General features: G+C 39.7%; 2 protein-coding genes across 16 annotated transcripts in view; one reads left to right on the top strand and one right to left on the bottom strand.

The window, feature by feature from the left end:
* The window catches only part of FTO (FTO alpha-ketoglutarate dependent dioxygenase), a 440,209-nt gene extending 433,339 nt beyond the window's left edge, over window positions 1-6,870 (bottom strand). For 4 of the 9 annotated variants that reach the window (XM_045046923.1, XM_003998041.5, XM_045046924.1 and 1 more), the window contains exon 1: window positions 6,610-6,758. In XM_045046923.1, the coding sequence (XP_044902858.1) occupies window positions 6,610-6,654 (45 nt within the window). In that variant the 5' untranslated portion in view covers window positions 6,655-6,758. Of the gene's footprint in view, window positions 1-6,609 lie in introns of all 9 variants that reach the window. The other 5 variants (XM_045046926.1, XR_006590717.1, XM_045046927.1 and 2 more) reach the window with 3 other exon arrangements.
* A 17-nt stretch (window positions 6,871-6,887) lies between these two features.
* RPGRIP1L (RPGRIP1 like) overlaps window positions 6,888-16,068 on the top strand; it is a 108,239-nt gene continuing 99,058 nt past the window's right edge. For 6 of the 7 annotated variants that reach the window (XM_045046920.1, XM_045046921.1, XM_045046922.1 and 3 more), the window contains exons 1-4: window positions 6,888-7,017; window positions 9,859-9,952; window positions 11,551-11,695; window positions 14,987-15,285. In XM_045046920.1, the coding sequence (XP_044902855.1) occupies window positions 6,931-7,017; window positions 9,859-9,952; window positions 11,551-11,695; window positions 14,987-15,285 (625 nt within the window). In that variant the 5' untranslated portion in view covers window positions 6,888-6,930. Of the gene's footprint in view, window positions 7,018-9,590; window positions 9,744-9,858; window positions 9,953-11,550; window positions 11,696-14,986; window positions 15,286-16,068 lie in introns of all 7 variants that reach the window. The other variant, XR_006590714.1, reaches the window with a different exon arrangement.

Below are 16,068 nucleotides of genomic sequence, written 5' to 3'. Positions count from 1 at the left end.
AAGAGGATTGAGGTTTTCCAACTTCCTCTGTAATGGTTCGTTAAAAAAAAATAGTAATAGTGATTCCTGTGTGCCTATATAGGGTGAGAGAAAGTGAAAAAGCAAATGTGGCAAGACGTTAACAACCCGTGAATCCGGACGACAGGCCTAGCAGAGCTCTTTGTTCTACTCTCGCAGCTCTTCTATAAATTTTAAATTGTTGTAAAATAATAAATTATGCCATCTGAAAAAAAAAAAAAAAAACAGAAGCATGGGGGCAGCTCTGCATTAGCAGAGGGCTCTCTGGACAACCAAACTCATTTGAGGCCATACCTACTGTGTCCCTGGCACAGTGACCAAACCTAATCACACTGTACCCTCAGGGCACCCGCAAAGGCAGCCATTCTTTTCTTTCCTCTTTTTTTTTTTTTTTTTTTTTTAAATTTACATCCAAGTTAGTTAGCATATAGTGCAATAATGATTTCAGGGGTAGAATTAGTGATTCATCATTTACATATAACACCCAGTGCTCATCCCGACAAGCGTCCTCCTTAATGCCCCTTGCCCATTTAGCCCATCCCCCACCCGTACCCCCTCCAGCAGCCCTTAGTTTGTTCTCCGTATTTCAGTCTCTTATTGTTTGTCCCCCTTCCCTGTTTTTATATGATTTTTGCTTCCCTTCCTTTATGTTCATCTGCTCTCTATCTTAAGTTCCACATTTGAGTGAAGTCATATGATATTTGTCTTTCTCTGACTAATTTCACTTAGCATAATACACTCTAGCTCCATCCATGTTGTTGCAAATGGCAAGATTTCATTCTTTTTGATTGCTGAGTAATACTCCATTGTGTATATATATACCACATCTTCTTTATCCATTCATCCATCAGTGGACATTTGGGCTTTTCCATACTTTGGCTATTGTCGATAGTGCTGCTAGAAACATTGGGGAGCCTGTGTCCCTTCAAAATAGCACACCTGCATCCTCTGGATAAATACCTAGGAGTGCAATTGCTGGCTCGTAGGGTAGTTCTATTTTTAATTTTCTGAGGAACCTCCATAGTATTTTCCAGAGTGGCTGCACCAGCTTGCACTGCAAAGATTAGCAGTGCGAAATCTTTCTCCACGTCCTCGCCAACATTTGTTGTTGCCTGAGTTGTTAATTTTAGCCATTCTGACACGCATGAAGTGGTATCTCCTTGTGGTTTGGATTTCTATTTCCCTGATGATGAGTGATGCTGCGCATTTTTTTATGTGTCTGTTAGCCATTTGGACAGAAGCAACCATTCTTGACTCCATTTTCTGTCAGAAGAAACTGAAGCACATGCCAACCCTCCCTCCCAACAGCAAGGAAATTTTAAAGGCCATGGTTCCAACTCAGACTATCAAATACTAATCTGGACCATACCACTGTATGTCTTACGAGAAAAACGCATGAATATACCTTGCTGTTCTCTTACCCTTGAACATAGGTTAAATAAATGTTATCATGAAAAGCTAGATAACATTTGTCCAGCCTTTTTGTTCACCCTCCAAACTTGGAAACTGTATAAAAGCCTGTATATAAGCAATCACAAGAAGAAAATACAATCTAAGCTATTTCAAAAAGAAAAACCGAAAGTAATTACCCATTATGGGGATGATAAAGTTTAATTTAAAAAGCAAACAAGAAATCTTTGTGACCTTGGGATAGGTAACGATTTCACCGATACGACACAAAAAGCATTAATCATAAAAAGCAATATCAATAAATTGGACCTTTATCAAAATTAAGTACTTTCGCTCCTCAAAAAACCATTAAGTAAACTAAAAGCCTGGAAAACAGTGTTCACAATACATATCGCTGACAAAGAATTTATATCTAGAAAATATAAAGAGCTCCTAACACTTTATATTAAGAAGACAATCCAGCCAAAAAAAAAAAAAAAAAGAGCTGAAGATTAGAACAGACACTTCACAAAAACAAATATCTACATAGTCAATAAACACATGAGAAGCTCTGCATCGTCAGACATTTGGGAAATGAAAATCAAAACCACAATGAGATGCCGCTGCACACTAAAATGGCTATAATCAAAACGACAGTAACAGGAGGTGACAAGTATGTGAAGAAATTGGAACCCTCAAGCATCGCTAGTGGAAACATAAAATGGTGTGTCCGTATTGGAAAACAATGTCTTAGCCCATTCAGGCTGCTGTAACAAAATACCACAGACTGGATGGCTTATGAACAGCAGAAATGGACCGTCCCAAAGGCTGGAAGTCCAAGATCTACGTACCAGCATGGTCAGGTTCTAGTGAGGACCTCCTTCTGGGTTGCAGACTCCAAATTTCTGGTTGTGTCCTAACACGGCAGAAGGGGTGAGGGGCTCTCTCAGGCCTCTTTTATAAGGGCATTAATCCCATTCTTAATCACCTCTGAAGGCCCTACCTCCTAATACCATTACCTTGGGGATTAGGATCTCAACATAAAAATTGGGGAGGACTCCGAGATTCATACCAAAACAGTACAGCACTTTCTTAAAATGTTAAACATAGATTTACCATGGGACCAGCAATTCCACTCCTAGGCAGCTATCCAAGAGCTTAAAGGAAAATATATGGCCATATAAAAAAAGAAGTATATGTTCACAGCAGCATTTTTCATAATAGCCAAAATGTATAAATAACCCCAAATATCCATCAACTGGTGAATGGATTAAACAAAATGCAGTGTATTCATACACTTGAATATTATACTATTCGGTAACAAAAAGGAACAAAGTACGGATACGTGCTACAACACGGATGAACCTCTCAAAACATCGTGTTGAGTGAAAGAAACCAAACACAAAAGGCCACCTATTGCCTGATTCCATTCACAGGAAATCTCCAGAAAAGGCAAATCTTGAGAATAAATGATTAGCGGTTGCCTAGGGATCGGGGCGGGGGGATGGGGGGTGGAAATGGAGATTAACTACAAATGAATACACACCTTCTTTAGGGGATGATGAAAACGTTCTAAAATAAAATTATGTTGATTGTTGCACAACTCTGTAAATACACTACAAATCACTGAATTGTCTGTCCACTTAAAATAGGTGAGTTTTGCCAGTACAAAAATTGTACCTCAATAGCTTTTTAGAAAAGACACTCAACCTCATTAGTCATCACTGAATGCTAATTAAAGCCACGATCAGATACCACTACACATCCACTAGAATGGCTAAAATTTTAGAGACTGACAACACTAAGCATTGGGGAGGTCACAGAGCAACTAGAATTCTCGTGCACGGCCGATGGAGATACAAAATGGTGTACTGGGTGTGTATAACATTCCCCAAAATGACATGTCCAATCTTAACCCATGGTAGTTGTCACTGTGACCTGCTCTGGGAAAGGGGTCTTTGTAGATGTAATTAAATGGAGGATCTTGAGATTAAGATCATCTTGGATTTAGGGTAGGCCCTAAATATAATGACTGGTGTCTTTACTAGAGAAAGGAGGGGGGGAGATTTGACACACAGAAACACAGAGAAGGTGGCCAGGGGAACACAGAAGCCAAATAAAGTTAAGTTGCCCAAACCAAGAAATGCCAGGAATCACCAGAAGCTACAAGAGGCAAGGAAGGGTTCTCCCCTAGAGCCTCCAGAGGGACCATGACCTGTCAAAACCTTGCATCCAGACTTACCTTTAGAACTAAGAGAGTATAAATTTGTTTTAAGACACCAGGTTTGTGGTAACTTGTTCCAGCCGCATTAGAAAACTAACACAAATAGCAGAATCACTTTAGCAGTTTCTTAGAAGGCTAAACAGAGAACTCAACAATTGGAATTCTGAGTGTTTACCCAATAGAAAGAAAGACAAAGATTTATACAGGAATAGTCACAGCCGCATTTTTTACATAACAGCCCCACACCAGAAACAATTCAAATGTTCTTCAGCAATAGGTGAATGAATAAACAATATGTGGTAAATCCACACAGTAGACTATCACTCAGCAATAAAAAGGAATGAACTATTGCTATACATGACAACATGAATAAGTCTCAAAAATCATTATGCTTAGTGAAAATAGACTCAAGAGTTCATACCATATGTTTCCATTGGTATGAAATTCTAGAAAATATGGACTCATCTACAGCAAAAGAAAACATTATCAGTGGTTGCTTGGGAGCCAAGGTGGGAAAGACACTGACTGCAAATCAGCAAGAGGAAATTTCTAGAAGGGACTGAAATGTTCTCTATGTCAACTATGATGGTGGTTTTGCAGGTGTATACACCTGTCAAACTCATCAAATTGTACATTATAAACGGGTGCAAATTATTGTACGTAAATTACGCCTCAATAAAGTTGATTAGAAAATGAGAAAGTAGGTCATGAGTAACTGAACATTTCCTATTTAAGATTTAAAACTCAATTGCCTATACTTTGTTCTAACCGATGATACTGGCATAAGCAAATTTTAAATAAATATCAAAGAACTTCTTTAAAGAAAACAGGAAGACAACTTGCTCTATCAATTCAACATGTTTCACCAGCAGAAAATGGAAAAAAGCTTTGAGTCCGATAGACCTGGTTCTGAGCCCTAGTTCCACATAGCAACCAAGTGGCCTTGGGCAAGTCATGATTTCCTTAAGCCTTGGTTTCCACATCTGTAAAATGTGGAAGACATGAATAACTATCTCACAGGCAACGGTCATGGTTTCAGTAGAGTAAAAGCTTCTTTGTGCACGGATTCTATCTTAGCTAAAGTCATAATCCCAGTGTCTAGCAAATAAATAATAGGTGCTCAATAAATCTTAACAGAATAGATGGATAACACAAATGTAAAGCTAAAAGGTGAGAAAGACATCATACACAATGCCACTGGATGACATTTCTCTCTTCCTTTACACTGGTGCGGACTAATGCAAAAGAATCTTCCTTTCCCCTCCCTTTCCCCCTGTGGAACCCATCTTCAGTATTCTGTCCATATCACAGGCAGACCCTAGCATGGAAACTTCAGGTCCCCAGTGCAACCTGGTCATAACTCAGGTCATTATAGAGCAGATTTTATATTTTAAGTCCATTGAAGTATTCCCTAAGACAAACTCACTTGTAGGATTCGAAATTCTACAAGAGCAAGAACTGTGTGTTATATTTATAATTGGTTCTCACTTCTAATATTTGCCTAATATAGAGTAGGCAACATAACAGCATGTGTAAAGGCTATGTAACCAGAGAGAGCAGAAAAGAGGGCCTTTTAAAAAGGCCAACGTTGGGGCGCCTGGGTGGCGCAGTCGGTTGAGCGTCCGACTTCAGCCAGGTCACGATCTCGCGATCCGTGAGTTCGAGCCCCGCGTCAGGCTCTGGGCTGATGGCTCAGAGCCTGGAGCCTGTTTCCGATTCTGTGTCTCCCTCTCTCTCTGCCCCTCCCCCGTTCATGCTCTGTCTCTCTCTGTCCCAAAAATAAATAAACGCTGAAAAAAAAAAATTTTAAAAAGGCCAACGTGGCTGATGGGCAAAGAGTGGGCAGAATGTCATGTGGGATGTCCAGGCCATCATAGGCCATGTGAAGTTCTGTCTCTCTCTTGAGAACAACAGGAAGTCATGGAAAACTTTTAAACAGGTGGTTGGCAGAGGAGGGAGGAAGGAAAGGGACATGATCAGATTTGCATTTTGAAAAGATCACACTCCATAGTGTGCAGAAGAGACTGGTTGTGTGGGAGAAAGGGGATGAGGGGACAAAGGAGTGTTAGTGTGTAGAGTGAGTGCAGGCCAATAAGGAGCCTGATGCAACAATCCATTAAAGACATAATGGTAGCTTGGTCCAAGGTGGCAGAGATTGAAAAAATGGACCGGTTTACCGACGTATTTAAACAAATCAACAGGACTTGATTTGGGGAATGAGAGAGAAAAACACTCAATTCTTCTGAACCTCAAGGCTTCGCCTGTAAAACAGGGCTGTTGATACTCCATCTGCATAATATCTATCTTGAAATCTGCTGCAGTGAGAATATGAAATATAAATTTTACGAACTTAACGCAGAAACTGACATGTAATAAATGCTTGTAATAAATGACAATAAATAAATGCATGTAACAAATGACAAAACAAAACGTCGCTATAGATGTTATTATTGCCATCCCATGGAACGGCAACTACCTGAGGCTGAACCCCAAAGGTAGAAAATAGGATTGTAGTTAGATTCATACCCGCTGTGCTGAAGACACAGAACAAAACAGGCAACCACTGAGACAACTGTTCCAAATAAATACATCTGACCGCACAGATATTTCATCTGAACCAATCTCGTCCTCATTACCGAAGAGAACGCACAACTGTTACGATCACAGTCATCTGAGAGTCCGGTAAACTGAGGCACAGGGTAGCTACAAAGCTGACCAAGGAATGAAGTGCAGAAGCAGGAAAAGGAAATGGGTGTCGTGATTCTCATTGGTGAGCTGATCCAACAGGATGCTAGGCCTGCATCCTGAGCAGCACGAATGTAATATACCCCAATGTCTCTGGTTCCCTTGCTGACAAGGCCTTGTCATCCCCTGGCTTAAGACCGTGCGTCCGTTCGCCAGGCAGCCAAGCCCTTCCGGTTCCCGGCCCCTAGCTATACGTGCACCAAAGATCCCAGACTCTGGAGAAGCCCACATACCTTAGCTTCGCGCTCTCGTTCCTCGGCGGTCGGGGTCCGCTTCATGCTGCCGCTACAGCCGCCTTCGCCACTGCTAGCCGCGTAGATTCCTCGCTCTGGACCCCGCCTCCTGCATGTAGTTCTCTCGGCGTCCTGCTTCCGCCCAGCTCCATGCTCCTTCAGAGCCTCGAGAACTACCCTTCCCAGGATGCAAGGCGGCGACGCCCGAGAGAGCCTCGGGGTTTGGGGCAGGAGAATTTCCCAGGGCCGACAGCTACGCGTCGAAAGGGCGGGCGAGGGCCGGACGAAAACTACATTTCCCAGGAGGCAACGGAGCCTGCCATGTTTTTCCCGTGCTCCTCACGGCCAGCAGCCCAGCACGCTGTCGGCGCTATAGCAACGGTAGCTAGCTGCGGGGAGACAGTGGCGGTGAGTACTCTGGGGGAGGTGAGGGGGACGGAGGTGGCCCCACCCTCTACCTACAGCATGGGTGGGGGTCCTGGGATCCGCTCTACGGCCTAGAGAAGGCCCTAGAGTTCTGCTTGCGTGAAAAGCAGCCCAGCACGAGACACCACATCCTCAGGCCTGAATCACAGCCCGCCCATTATCCCCACGCCCAGCACCGGTTTGAAATTTTACAGCCCAGCCTTAAACCAGGCTGATGAGAGTTGATGCTGCCTGCCGTGCCTTTCCAAGTCCTCCTTCACATAGAAGGGCACATAAACACAATTCGCTCCTTAACCCTGGGTTAAGAGTTGGTTGGTAGCCCCTTTAGCCTCTTAAATGGCCTATTGTTGGCTTAGTGATTTATAATTACTTGTTTATCGTTTGATTACCCCATAGCCTGTTAACTACAGACAGGCGGGGATTTTGTTTACCATTTTAGTCTCAAAGCCAGGTTTTCATTTAAACATTCAGTAAATATTAACGTCGGTCTTGCATCAGTGCCTTGCATCAGGCCCTGTTCCCTACAGCTGTGAACAGGACTGATACCCGTCTCAAGATGCTTCTGCTTTACTTACTAGGTGACAAACTGGTAGTCAACTAGTAAACAAATAAGACGATTTTAGGTAGAGATGACTGCTACAACAGAAATACACAGTGATGAAACCGGAGGGAAAGTAACCACAGGATGATCAGGGAAGACATCTCTGAGGAAGTGGCCTTTGAGCTGAGCCCCAGAGAATGAGGAGCCAGCTAACGCAAAGGCTTTGAGCAAGGCGAAGGGGACCCTGGATTTGAGGAACCTAATGTAGGAGTGTGATTGGGCATGGTGAGCGAGGAGGGATGACATGAGATGGTATGGAGAGGTGTTACAGTGTGGTGCAGGATTTCTCAGCCTCGGCGTTGTTAACTTGTGGGGCCAGGTAATTAATTCTTTGCTGTGGTTCCCATGTACTGTAGGATGTTTAACATCATCTCTGGCCTCTGGATGCCAGTAACACTGCCCTCCACCTTCCCAGCCATGACAAAAATGTGACCAGACGCCTACTTCTTAGGTGTGTGACCTTAGGCCAGCTCCCTAGGATGTGTCCAGGTTTTTTCATGTGTAAAGTAAGAACCATTTGTGTAACAACCTCCCAGGGATATTGTGAGATAATTGATTAATTCCTAATCAGAGCACTCAGAAGCATGTCTGGCACATTTTAGTAAGCATTCAGTAAGTAAACGTTGACTGTCATCATCGTCGTGATCATAAAAGCTACCATAACTCTGTTATGGCAACGTTACCGTTTTCACAAGTGTCCTATGTTTAAACTGTTGATGATTTGCTTCCTAAAATCGACCTTTTCTGTAGTAGTGTTTCCAGAAGTAGGAGATGATCTCTCAGGTCTATGTCTGTTAATTGTTTGTGTCACGACTGAATGCAGTGGTTCTCAGCCTTCGGTAAGTTACAGTAAAAGTTATGAGCCCTTTCCCTAAAAGATAGTGTGCGTATACAAATATGCATACAAGATTTGATAAACCATCTCTTGGGTCCCCAGACCCTAAAGCCCCATGGATTCCCTTCATTCAACAAGTATTTAGCAAATGCCTGCTATGTGCCAAGCTCTGTGCTAGCCTCTCAGAGTACAGGACAGAGGTACACAGGACAAATTTGGTACTCTCTTGGACTTTACATTCTAGGCCCGCCGTTCTAGAGATTGAGAACCTCTGCCTTAGGGCATCTCACTGGTAGTTTGCATTTGGCTTTCGAGGTAATTTGAAATGAAAATGCGAAATCTTTCTTTTTCCGCATACTAGACATTGCATGGACCATTTACATCCACATACAAAACTGAGTTACTGTGGGGCATCTCTGTGAAGAATAGAAACTGTAAAGATGCCAGAATTAACTGGACAGCTTGTATGTTGCGGTAGGAAGCCCTGGGACTAGGCCTCGTGGCGACAGAGACAGGACAGAACAAAAACTCAGTGGGCGAATTTATGAAGCATCTTTTTGCAAAACTTGGACCTACCCACTCATTTGCGCACCAAACTGGAAATTAATATTCAAGTAGTATTGACCTCCCAGGCAAATGTGCTCACTGCTATTAGTTTACCATCTCACCCTTAGAATAACTCGGTGAGATCGGTATTATTTTCTCCATTTTTGAAGTTAAGGAACTGAGGCACCTGGCTGGCTCAGTTGTCGGTAGAGCATGTGACTTCTGATCTCCAGGTCATGAGTTTGAGCCCCATGCTGGGGGTAGAGTTTACTTGTATACATACATATATACTATGTAAGGGTGTGTGCGTGTGTGTGTGTGTGTGTGTGTGTGTGTGTGTGTGTGTGTGTGTGTAAAACAAAGTAAGATGACCTTTTAAGAAATACTGAGATTAAGGAACCAAAACTCAGACTAGGTGACTTCACCAGCTAGTAAATAATAGAACAACCATTTGAATCAAGTTTCTGACTGGTTGTTTTCAAGGTACCTGCTTGCTTTGGGGGGCACAAAAGGGAAAGGGGGATGGAGAGGAAAGTATTTCTTAAATTAGGGGGGAGTTTGTTTTTGTTTCAGACAGAGAAATAAGAAGAGAGAAGGAAGAATGATAATCTTACCTCATTTCCTAAGCAAACTATAGGAAATACACTGTTGAAAGGAACACTGTCTCCATGATTGAACGTAGTATTACTTTTAAAATGAAGCTTTCATCTTCTTCAAGCAGCACATGTGAGCATTAAGAAGTCCATTAAAGTCATAGTGCCTTATTCATTTTATTTGGTTCATTCCATTGCATCATGTTGTATGTTGAGAAGATTTTATTTGAATTTTCTTTTCTCCGCAGACAGAGGCCATGTCTGGTCCAACTGATGAGACGGCAGGAGACCTGCCTGTGAAAGATACAGGTCTAAACCTCTCTGGAATGGGAGGGTTACAAGGTACGGCCAGCTGTTATTTATTATCGTTATGAACTTTGATCAGTAACTTCTGTTAATTTAAAGTATTTCTGATATCCTCACCAATGAAGCCGTTTAAGTAACTATATAGCTCTTGATTGGACTAAACAGGCACATGGAGAGTTTAGAACAACATATGGTATTTTACTGCGTGCATCAATTATCAACAGCTCATAGAAACTGTAAAATCCCCCTCTGTTCTGATAAAGAATTGTTATAAATCATCTTTTTAAAATTCCACACATCAGTAGGAACTACGCAGAGAGTATCAAGCTTCCAAACCGAATTGCCTGGTTTAAATCACATTCACCATTAAAATGTTTCTTTATGTTGAAATTTTATATGGCAGGAAATGCCATATTTAAAAATTTTTGCCTTTCAAGTAGAGTACCTCAAAATGGTTTGTTTATCCAAGCGATATTGACTTTGTTTTATCAAATTAATATACATTAAAGGTTTTCCTTATCCTTTTATCACTTAGTGGTTGCTGTAGAGCTCAAGAAGCACTTTAAAATTGAAAAGGTAAAATAACTGCTTTGAGGAACAATTGAGAGTGTAGAGCTATGTTTTTGTGTATACAGCATGTCGTGCCAGTGCATTTGTCATTGAGATGGCTGGGATGTAAAATACACTCCACTAAGGTGTCTTCATACACCTGTTCGTTAGAACAGTTCCAAGTGGCCACCTTGAACTACCACAGAAAGGTGGTCAGTATGCTTTTTATTGAAAAAGATACGTCCAAGTCTACATATTTTATTTTTTAAAATGAAAAGTATGTATAAGCTTTGTTTTAGGTCTTTGGTAGAGTACCAAGTATTCAAATACCAATGAATTTTAATTGTGCAAAGCTATTTATTGGAATTTGCTACTTTAAGTTCAATTCTTGCCCTCAGGAACGCACCTAGGGGCTTTACTCTTTGTCCATTTGTTCTTTGTTTCTTTTGGATGATTGATGAAAATTAGCCAGTGATATGGAAGATACCAAATTTAAGCATATATATAAAAAAAATACATATACATGCTGAAAGATATAAAAGTTCTTTTAAAATATGTAAAATAGCTTATAAATTTGTAAAGGTTGGTTGATTTCGTTGTGTGGACTTGCAAATTTTACAGTTTATGTTCTGTAACCCAAAACACATACATAGCTCTGAAATATACCCTGTGTTCACCAAATTATTGTTACAACTCTTTTGTAAAAAACAAACAAACAAACAAAAAAACTTTCAGATACTTTGACTTTTAATTTGTTTTTTTCAATATTGAGCATATAAATTGAAAATCTTATTCGATCAGAATTCTCTTACAGTCTTAAAGAATGGTCATTTCAATATCGTTTGAATGAATATTATTATTGCTGAAATCCTTAAGATTGCACATAAACTGTAATAGCAAAGATTTTTATTCTCCCCTCTGCTTGGTGACATAAACAATGTTATAACATTTTCTACAACAGTCTTAATTATATGTCAGAAAGGAACAAAGATGAGTGCATCAGAGATTATATTAATATCAACTGTTACCATTTTTAGAGACTATGTTAAGTAATCCCACTGTTAATTACCTTGGCATTTTTACAGAAACTTCAACAACACGGACAATGAAGTCTCGCCAGGCAGTGTCACGTATCAGTCGTGAGGAACTGGAAGACAGATTTTTGCGTTTGCATGATGAGAACATTTTACTTAAACAGCATGCCCACAAGCAAGAGGATAAAATTAAAAGGTTATGATAAAAAGCTTTTAGCTTGTTTTCCTGACTCTGTAAAGTTTGGAGGATATGCTGTGTTATAAACTTAATTGAAAACTCCACCTGGAATCTTTTTTTGGAACAAGGCAGGTTGTAAATAAATACAATTTTTAAAAATGGAAAATCTTACAAAATAGAATAATAAACCAAAAAGATTATGAGTGTTTATTATGTCTGAAGTTGCTATTTGAAAGCAAGAGCTAATAACTAAGAGTACAAGTGTATCATATCTATAAATAACTTCTGGTTTAATATTTATAGTTTAATAAGCAAATGGCCAAAGCATCTGTTTTTTAAATGTCTTGGTTTTAAAATGAAAGTTTGAAAAAGTAATTAGCTATTCTAACTTGTTAGGATACACGTTCCCTTAAGATTGGGGGTTTACTAATGAAAACCTCACTTCAATGTCTGGAACATATTTAACTTTGCTTGGATTAGTCTAGAACCTATATTTCAAAGAGTCCTTACTGTTTCTAAAGAAACGTTGTCACTTGATTTGTGTGCAAGAAATTTTTGCAGGGGTAACTTCTTAAGAGTAGACTTTCATTCTTTCTTGTTCACAACACCATTACTATCTTTGGAATGTATGGCCTTAAAAACAAAGAAGTACATTCCCATTTGTAAGCTTGCACAGGCCTGTATTCATATTCATGTTCTAGGCTAAATGGAAAGGTGGGACAGCCATGGAAGAAAGATGATGGTATGGGGTGGGGGGGAGGTCTTTCTGATTAGAATTTATCCTGCTAAGAATTTATCTGTACTCTGTGGGCTTTGTTTTAATGACTCACTGACCTGCTGGGTGGGGGGCTTTTGAGTTCATTTTTGAGTCCTGATAACATGGTTTTTCAAGACCTGTGATTCGCTTACCTGATTCCTTTTCTGACCAGTAACACACACATGTCCTATCAGAATGAGGAATGCAGTCTATGACCACAGAACCATTTTTTTTTCCTTTGTAAGCCTAATTGGCCAGTTAAATAATTGAATTCACAACCTTGACCTCATTAGTAATCTGTCCTAGCCAGAAAATATAAAACAACCTAATAACGAGCCATGTAGTTTAATAGAAAAAGGACTCGGCTAGGAGTCAAGTTGTATACATGTGTTCTATTATTTCTCTGCCACTAGCGTATGGTATTAGGCTGAAGCCATTTAAGCTCTTGGGATTTTATTTTATATAGCCCTGAGAGTAGTGAACCAAGGACCACTATGACCCAAAGCTCTAAATCCTTTCTGAATTTTATGCCACTGACACTACCTACAAACATGTGTAAAACTGCTTTCATTTATTTTTTTAAGATTTTATTTTTGAGTAATCTCTACACCCAACATGGGGCTCGAACTTACAATCCCAAGATCAGAAGTCACATGCTTTACCGATTGAGCCAGCCAGGCGGTCCAGAACTGCTTTTAAATTTATCCTTAAGATGGAATTAGTATCACGTTGGTATAAATGTAGACTTGATAAACCACCTTTTTAAATAAGTACTCAAACTTTACCAGATCACTTATGATTCTTTAATGTTACAAAATAATCACCTGAAACAAATGAAAATTATTGCTATTCCTGTACAAACATGGGATCTTAGGTTTCTTGACAAAACGTTTATTTGTACATCCCTGAAGGAATTTAAAGCCACTCTATTGATGTGCTTTGCTTTCCTTCAAAATTTGGGTCATTTGTTATTCTCCACATGTTGACTGACTTTTTATATTAAACCTGTGTCCTTTGGATGTAATCTCTATCTCTGTGAAGGTCTCTTGGTAACAAAAGATTCAGATATTTAGCTCGACATCTCAGTTGGATGGCTACCATATTTCTGTGGCTAAGCCACTGGGCGGGGCTAAGGATGCTAAACTCATTAAAGGGATAGATAGAGTGTGTGGCTCTGTTGGGCTTATGATACCTGCCCCAATTTCCCAATGATATATCATTCTCTGGATTAGGTGGAAAAGGAACTAATCCATTGATTATTTTACTAGAGTGTTTGTGGTACTCTTGGATCTTGGTTTTTATTATCCTATATCCCTTATAAAGCATGTTTAATGGATTTGCCTCAAGGGAAAGAGAAAACAATCTTAACTGATTATGTTATGCATAGCTCTCCCTGATGCCACATGCTGTAGGCCGGGTAGCCAGAAGTGTAGATAGACCTGTATTACTACCGCTCTTACAGAGGACTCTGCTCAGGGCAAAAAGAGGTTGTTCTATGACATCCCAAAGCTATTAAGGATTTTTTTATTTCACTTTTGTTCTCTTAAGTAAAAGCTTCTGTCCATAACCATGGTAAAATAAAGCAAACCCCATTTAAAGAAAAATGAAGTGAGTTTTTATTTTCAATCTCCGTCTGGCTCTTTATAAAAATAGATTCACTATAAACCAGAATCAGCTATTGAAGATGTGCGACCAATTTTGTAAAGTCTTGAACTTGTGTCTCTCATCAAAGCCACCTTTTCTTTCTTGTCCTGCCAACATTTTTCCACTCACTGTCAGGCATGTTTTCCGTACGTGTATATTACATCACCCCCATGTGCCCTTTCTGTCTTTTGTTCTGTCTAACCAGTTTTTATCAAAACTTAAAAGAATGAAAGGTATAAACTCCTGAGATGTCAAAAGCACAACTTATGTCTAAATTTAAAGGTAGCATTAAAATAACGCTTCTTGCATCTGATTACTTTCTGCCATCAAACACGAGGATTTCTTGTTCGAAGCAGCATTTAGTGGCACATTTTGGTTCCTCTGAATTTTTCATTGGGCTTTTTATAAATGTGTACCTGTGCATTCTAACCTTCTTGTATTTGTAGTATGTCTTAATTCTAGAGAAACTGAAAACAGTCCGCCTAAAACTTAGCAGGGCTGCAGTCTTAACACTTTTCAAAACTGTAACTTACTGTGGCTTGCATATTATAACCCACCACATCCACAATCTGTAGCTACATTTAAGTGCATACAGCATTCCTACATAAGGTCATGCGTTAAAAATTGCATTTGAGGAACATATGGAGTAAATATGTGTCCTCTCTTTACTAACCTTAAATGATAAGCCTTAGGAAACTGTTATTTGTCAGTGCTATAAAGCAGATTGTTGCCCAGTGGTTTCAATTATCATCAAAGGATTCTTCACAGGCAGTAATAGTTACATCAAAACCTGAAATTTATTATTCAGGTTCTGCACTGAAGTCCTCACAGTGATTATGTTCCTTTCAACAGAATGCATTTTATGCTGACTTCTCACATTCCTTTTCATCTTTTTATTATTTCCCTAGAATGGCCACCAAGTTAATACGGCTAGTTAATGACAAGAAAAGATATGAGCGGGGTGGTGGCGGCCCCAAGCGGCTGGGACGAGATGTGGAAATGGAAGAAATGATTGAGCGGCTGCAAGAGAAAGTGCATGAGCTTGAAAGACAGAATGAAGTCCTCAAAAACAGACTCATTTCAACCAAACAGCAACTTCAAATCCAGGGTTACAGGCAAACACCGTACAATTACGTGCAATCTCGTGTTAACACGGGGCGTAGAAAAGTGAATGAAAATGCAGGCTCACAGGAATGCCCCAGGAAAGGTAAAGTAAGTTTATATTGACTTATATTAGATCCTAAATGTAACTCTTTTAATAGGTTGTTTTACACACACACAGAGTTTTATTTCCATATTTTTCATGGTTTTGAGTAACTTTAGAAAGAAAAATGTTTTTGACTTGCTTTTTGATAAAATGTTAATATTAACATGAAGATCCTTTTATTCAAGAATCCCTAGATCACACCCAAATTTGTTAGGTAACACCTTGAACGTAACTCTTTATCCTGATACGGGAGATACATGTGCAACCGTAAAATAGAAGTTTAGTTTGAGTTGGTTTTCTGTGTTGCAGACGGAAATCGCATTGACTCAGGCAAACGAGGAAACCAGCTAGTTTGCTTATTTATGATGGCACTTAATTTCTTTGTCAGAAGGCTGTTTATAAAATTTGCAGGATTATTTAAATCCTTCATCGTATGGCAACAGCATGACAGTGCAATATGGGTATAACTAAGGGTTTCAAAAACTGGGTTCCTGCTCCTCTACTTACTGTCTGGTGACCTTGGACAAGTCATCTGATCATTCTGACCTTGATCTTTACATGTAGGATAAAAGGATTTAAGCAAGTGACCATAAAGGCCTCCTCTGTCTCCAAAAATGATCATAGGTCAATCACTTTCCTCATTTTGAAAATGAGTCCCGTAAAACATACCCAGGTTACAAAGCAATTCAATTGCATAGATGAAACTTAATATGAAAAGAACCTAAATACTTCTAATAAAAATCCCCAGTTCTCTCTGCCCATGATGAACTTATTTATTTATGA

Source organism: Felis catus, chromosome E2, assembly GCF_018350175.1.
Source record: "Felis catus isolate Fca126 chromosome E2, F.catus_Fca126_mat1.0, whole genome shotgun sequence".
In the NCBI taxonomy this organism is placed as follows: Eukaryota; Metazoa; Chordata; class Mammalia; order Carnivora; family Felidae; genus Felis; species Felis catus.
This window is presented reverse-complemented; position numbering and strand designations above follow the sequence as displayed.